At 39.2% G+C, this 6,977-nt stretch overlaps 1 protein-coding gene across 1 annotated transcript; it reads left to right on the top strand.

Annotated features, from left to right (window-relative positions):
- Positions 1–78: 78 nt before the first annotated feature.
- On the top strand, positions 79–5,953 carry LOC5506483. Its single transcript, XM_001627160.3, has 4 exons — positions 79–1,745; positions 2,315–2,495; positions 3,301–3,765; positions 5,187–5,953. Exons 2-4 carry the CDS (start codon positions 2,453–2,455, stop codon positions 5,336–5,338), a joined length of 660 nt encoding a protein of 219 aa, XP_001627210.2. The 5' UTR covers positions 79–1,745; positions 2,315–2,452; the 3' UTR covers positions 5,339–5,953.
- The last annotated feature ends 1,024 nt before the right edge of the window (positions 5,954–6,977 follow it).

Below are 6,977 nucleotides of genomic sequence, written 5' to 3' on the forward strand. Positions count from 1 at the left end.
TAGAGTAGAGTAGAGTAGAGTAGAGTAGAGTAGAGTAGAGTAGAGTAGAGTAGAGTAGAGTAGAGTAGAGTAGAGTAGAGTAGAGTAGAGTAGAGTAGAGTAGAGTAGAGTAGAGTAGAGTAGAGTAGAGTAGAGTAGAGTAGAGTAGAGTAGAGTAGAGTAGAGTAGAGTAGAAGAAAGAGAGGGAACGGTTTCCTTCCCTTCACTGCTCACTCCTCCTCGCTGATTTTCACATGGGAAATAAGTATATTATCTCCGCGCCTTTCTCCGTCTCCGCTTACTTCTCGTGTAAAAATAGGCCTATAAGAGACTGAAGAGATACTTATCGAGCAAAACAAGGGGGTGCATTTCCGTTTGACGGGGGGGGGGCTATGATGGGAGAATGAGGGGTGAGAATTTAAAAGTATAGCCCATCACAACATGGGTGGCGAAATCCTAAAAAAGACCTCCAAACAGGTTATTATTAGGAGAAAAAACATAATAACCGGTTGAGTTGAATTAAGTTAGTTGTATTTTATGCCATTTGTTCAAAATAACATATTTCCTGTCAAGGGGAGTCGGATTGGAATTATAGTCCAAGGAAGTCCGGCTAGAAAAGATTTACAGAATGGGGTTCAATCCAGTGCTTTTTTTACGATTCGATTATCACAGATAAAGAGAAGTACTAATCACAGCAGTGTACTGAAGAGAGCTGACTACTTTTTACAGGAAAATATAACTCAAATAAGATGCAATATTTCGTCTTTAGTCTGCATGTTACTTATACCTACCCTAAACTAAGAAACTAAGAAGGTTTGGGAAGCCCCCCTACCCAAACTTTGTAAACTGGAGCGTAACGCCCTGAGGAGCCAACCTGTTGTAACGCTCCTTGCAGAACGACTAGCACGGTCCATCGGCGGCAAGCCTGGGTTACATTATCAGAACATCTCAGTCGAACACGAGGGCCTTATGTTTTAAATAATTTGCAATGACTTAATGATCGAAATTTGATAAAGCAAATCGAATCTGCCACTAATGATACCCGGTTACACTTTGTCGTAGAGAAGTTCGGTTCGCTACGTCTTCAGGAACTCTATCGTGCTCTTCGACCAATTTTGCGAATTTTATAAAGAGAAGTTATTGGGAAAAATGTCGAGTGAGATAGATTGCAAGCAGCTAATGGTACGCAAATGTGCAAAAAGCGTGAAAGCGAACCATATATATAATATTGTTTGTATTTTACGCATTCCAACGCGATATCGTCAACTCTTTCTACTCAAGAACATGGGAACACTCAGGCACAGAAATCAGAATTCAAAAATACAAAAAGTAAATGCACTCCAAGGTTTCCACTCAAGTAATCTCATTGAAAACATTTTTTGGCGACATGTCAAGGTGAAAGTCAAAGGTCGCCTAAAGGTAGATCGAGTCAAAGTGTCCATCTGATGTGATTTGGTTGTTAGGTCGAATGAATGGAGCATAGTAGCGCCACCTGCAGCTATGTGTTGATGTTCAGTCAGTGAACCCGTGAATTTCGCGAGTCAACCTGTTTTGTGATTGTTTGGCTTGTTTGTTTGATTCTCACTCTATGACACCATAACCTACCAATTCGCCTGAACGTACTTCGAGTTCAAATAAGGTCGATAATCTAGGGTTGAAAATTGGACAGTGAAATTATAGGAAATGTCATTCTCAGTCCCGGAAAAGATGTCATCTTGATGAAGCGGGTAACTACATGAGAAAACATAAAAATTGCAAAAGTGGAGGTATGTATTCACTGACTGGAATGCCCTAATTACTAACGCAAAAGAACACTTGCAAAATATATCCTGAAAAAAAGAGTTTTCCAAATGTTTTTGCTTCTTAAATTTTTTAACAGTTTGCACTTTGTAAGATTTTGTTATAATCAGCGAGCAATTCAGTTTCTAATATAAGCCTCGCACTTTATTTTGCTGGTCATACTGTATTAACTAGAACGCTAGATAAAAGGGCATGAAATATAGCGCAATCTTTCTGCTGATCATACAACTAGGTCACCACGAAGTTCAAGCACTCCAACCTCGATCATCATACGTTACACGACACACGCTGAGCTCGCGCATATACCTTATTTTGTTGCCAGGTGCGCGGGCGAATATCCGGGAAGAGCTGGTTTTCAGTCTAGAAAATAATTTGCGGGAATTTTTCTATACGATTTTAAATCCCTTGACACCAAAACAGCGTTTCCCTAGTAATGTACCTGGTACATACGAGAAGTTAGAACGTTATCAGGATTCATTTGTTTTGTCTGCTGCATGTATTAACTCATGTCTCTGGCCAACTTTCTTCTTCCAAGTTCCCCAACCAGGCGCTCTGCCGGAGCGTCGTCCTGGTGACCGCACTCGCATGTCTTGTTACCAAGGTAACGGGCGAGTGTAAGCCTTGTGCTCTGGATGATTGTGTGGACGCGACAGGGTGTCGCGGGGGTACTGCCATGGACGAGTGTGGCTGCTGCCTCGTTTGCCTGAAAGTCGAAGGTGAGGGGGTGAGACTCTGTTCCCATACTAGTAACATACTAAATCTGCTTGAATTAATGGATGACACATTTGTACAATTCATGTGTCTTTCTGTTTCTGCTAAAGACGAGATTTGAGTTATTCTTAGTAGTTTACTTTTTAAATTCAAACAAAAATGATACTACAAAAGCTACATGAAATCAACCTTTTGACTGTTTTTCTGAAGTTCCTTTTGGTGTGAACCGTATATCTACTTACAAAAAGATTTGCAAAATAAGTAACACGCTAAATAGTTCAATTAGCACTGTAAATTGAAAGTTGGCCGGTGCTTTTACAACAATTATTTGCAGCTGAAAATATAATGTGTAGTTCCAGATAATATCCATACCCCCCTATTGAGGGGGTCGGACTAGGACCCCCCACTCCTCTGGAATTCCCAACCCCCTGGAAAATAAAATAAATACAGTAACTGTTAAGGATAAAGGGCATTCCCCCCCCCCCCCCCCTCCCCTCTGGACATTCCTGGGCGTTTGAACCCCCACACCCCTGAAATTTCAAATCCCCTCAATGGGGGGGGGGGGATATGGATATTTTCTGGAACTACACAATCCTATAAGCAATTGGTATTGTTCACCTGAAATTTGAATATCGGACTTTCCTTCATATTTATATGTTATTTTAGATATTTCAAAAATAAATGCATTGGTCTAAAATCTACAGATTCTAAGAATAAGCTCCGCTTTTAGGCAAAGCTTAAATGTTTATATTGGTTTGATTCAACTCGCATCCACCGTGTAATTCTAAGTGATGACTTCCCGTTCTATAGGTGAGGCATGCGGTGGCCTAGCGTACCACATAGGCCACTGCGACAGTGGTCTGTACTGCAACATAACTGGTCCATATCGCCCGGATCCTATCGGGAAATGCGACCGTCTGCAAAGCGACGGGGCCAGCGGGAACATTCGCGATACGGTTCCCCACAGGGTACCCGAGAGGAATATCACGATCCGTGTGACCATCCCACCCTCTTTCGTCAAACCCAAGTTGACTTACAAAGCGGCTAGTACCATGGTAACCACGGCTACTTCCATGGTAACCGCACCTACCAGCAAGACATCCTTAACAACAACCTTGCGACCTGCTCTAACCGCAAAGCATATAAATATTACCAATAGAACTGCTAATGTTGTTAAAAAGCTGATTAAAATTGGTCTACTGACCAATGGGTCTACAACGCACGTGCATCGATTCCTCAAAGGACAGCGGAATAACACAGGCGTTAACAAGAAATGTGAGTAGATGATATCCGTATGGCAATGGTGTTATTTTGTTCTCATTTTCTATTAAAAGTCTGCTTTATTGATCCAAAAAAACATTTCTCTGAGGGCCGTTGCTAGGCAAATTTCAAGACGTTATAAATCCGTCAAACAATGGCGATATGCAAGAAATCTAGGCATGGTATCATTGTTTATGAATCTCAAAACAGGAAAATTCTATAATCTTAGCTGTTGAAGTATCTTCAATGATAAATGTAGCTTTATAACATTATTCAGGAGGATGCCTACAAAGTTACGATTCTTCCAAATAATATAATTTTCGCACAATTTTATTTTTTTTATTTTTCAACTCTTATTTGAATAATGTCTTTAATTTTTAAAATATCGGGAAATCAATACGTAGTTTTATAGAGGGCAACTAGGTGAATATTCTCTCCATGAAAAAATCGCGGAGCGTCCGTTACTCAAAGAAGTATAATTATGTACGCATGCGCAATTGAATATTGTGATAAAGCCCGGTTGGTTATGCGAATGTTGTTATAGAATTTTGATATCAAAATATCTACTTTTCTCCCGCTTGAGTGTGAGTAGATGATATCCGTATGACAATGGTGTTATTTTGTTCTCATTTTCTATTAAAAGTCTGCTTTATTGATCCAAAAAAACATTTCTCTGAGGGCCGTTGCTAGGCAAATTTCAAGACGTTATAAATCCGTCAAACAATGGCGATATGCAAGAAATCTAGGCATGGTATCATTGTTTATGAATCTCAAAACAGGAAAATTCTATAATCTTAGCTGTTGAAGTATCTTCAATGATAAATGTAGCTTTATAACATTATTCAGGAGGATGCCTACAAAGTTACGATTCTTCCAAATAATATAATTTTCGCACAATTTTATTTTTTTTATTTTTCAACTCTTATTTGAATAATGTCTTTAATTTTTAAAATATCGGGAAATCAATACGTAGTTTTATAGAGGGCAACTAGGTGAATATTCTCTCCCTGAAAAAATCGCGGAGCGTCCGTTACTCAAAGAAGTATAATTATGTACACATGCGCAATTGAATATTGTGATAAAGCCCGGTTGGTTATGCGAATGTTGTTATAGAATTTTGATATCAAAATATCTACTTTTCTCCCGCTTTTTAACAGTTAAATAAGCATTGAAACAACTCTTTTCTTGCTCAAATCAGCACTTTAAGTCGCTACCTGGTTGATAATGCGAATGTTGTGATAGAATTTTGATATCAAAATATCGACATTTCTCCGCTTTTAAACAGTGAAATATGCATTAAAGCAACTCTTTTATTGTCCCTGTCCTTCTACCCGGGTCAACCACAGGGAACCCGAATAGAGACCCAGAATGGAATAGGCCATACGCCGATTGCATGGAGCTCACGCTAATGCTCCGGGTTTTTCTCTTCTTTTCAGACATCTCCACGGAGAAGAGTACAGTGGACACCACGCCCGTGGTCATATTCCTAGTGGTCAGCAGTCTCATCATGATAGGGGTCCTAGCAATCGTATTAATCTTGGAAAAGATCGCCAGCAAGTCACGTGATACTGTACCCAATGCCACGTGATTCGACACTTTGTATTGGACAAAATTGCCAGAAATGTCACGTGATTCCTATATTTGCCTTGGACCAAATCACACTTTTGTAAATAACGATAATTAGTACGAGTATTTTATACAGAGCACAAAAGCATCAACAGCTGATTTGAAGCTGCTATTAAAGTTAAAAACTTAATTCTTTGGATAATTTGGTGAAAGATAACGGCATGCAGAATTTAAAAACAAGTATATTGTCTCTCCTACTATACATTAAAGAGAAAATTTCTTCGTTATCCTATGTCGCAATTAGAAACATGTGCACGCCGAACTGAGGTACATCAACACCATGCCATTGGTTTTAGTGGCAGCTGTATTCTATTTTCAAACCCAACCTTTAACTTCAGGAGTTGCGGAGAAAACGGACACGAAGATTAAAGGGGAGATGTCACTAAATCTTTACGGGCAGGGAACCGTTCCGTCCATAAAGTCTCAGCTTGCGTCTCCTTCCGCTGACTATTTTACATAGAAATCGTCTCCGCTTACTTCGAGGCAACATTTTAACATGTCTGTAATTCCGTAGGGTAGCTTGCCATCAACGGAAGGGATTTCTATATGATTAAAATTGACAAATAGCTCGCTGTCATATGTGGACTTTTTATGACTTCAGCATCTACATTGCTATGCATACACGCATGCTTCAGGGTATCTTCTAGCTTCGTCCCAGGCATCTTGTGACAGCCCTCTGATGTCAAACATTTTCTGCGATAAGCTGTCCCAGACGCCTGGCAAAACACTGGTAAAACACTAAACAATAGAGCTTATCTTCCCCAAACGTAAAACGCGACTTCAGACTGTTCGAATTCGAATATTATCAGCGGATCGATATAAGCAAATACACTAAACTTAGATCGGTAAATTTTGATATGGCGGTAAACAATGCACCGATTAGTCGTTTTCGAATGTTTTGCCAGGCTTCGTGGTCAGCGGCAAATCAAAAGTGACGTCATTAACAGACAGGCCGCATGGACAAATAGCGTATTTTTCAAAAAAAATTCATAGAATGCAGTTCATAAACAAAAATAATAAATTTTATAAAGATAATAATCATAACCATAATCATGATAATGATACGAAATTGAAAAAGAAAACTTGTTTATTTTAATTAATTAAATTTCTCTAACACTAAATTACAAATACTATAATTAACATAATTATTAAATGAACTATAAATAGCTCCACTAAAAAAAATTCTGTAATTGCTGTCCAGCAAATAAAAGCCCTACAGTCCTTGTTACTTTTAGTGCCATTTTGTGAGGACGGAAAATACATTTACTAGAAAAAAATTGAGAACCAAATTTCGCGAACTTGGATCAAGATTTGTCTTTGTCTCTTAAGCTTCAAGTCAGCCTGCAAGGATTTTGTGAATGACGAATCCCGTGATACCCGTTGTATGTCCTAATTTACCATAGCTAGCAACCAATCAAAAAACGAGATTACGCGCAATTGTTGTAGAAATACAATTACTTTATGAGCTCCGCACGTGGCCTACGGCGTTCGCACGTGGTTATGGATACACCCGCTGACATGCAACTTATGTGTGCACTATTTTATGACGTCAGCAATCAGCCTCGTTCTAAAAAATATATCCATCTATTGTGGACCCATCT

Source organism: Nematostella vectensis, chromosome 3, assembly GCF_932526225.1.
Source record: "Nematostella vectensis chromosome 3, jaNemVect1.1, whole genome shotgun sequence".
NCBI classification, from domain to species: Eukaryota; Metazoa; Cnidaria; class Anthozoa; order Actiniaria; family Edwardsiidae; genus Nematostella; species Nematostella vectensis.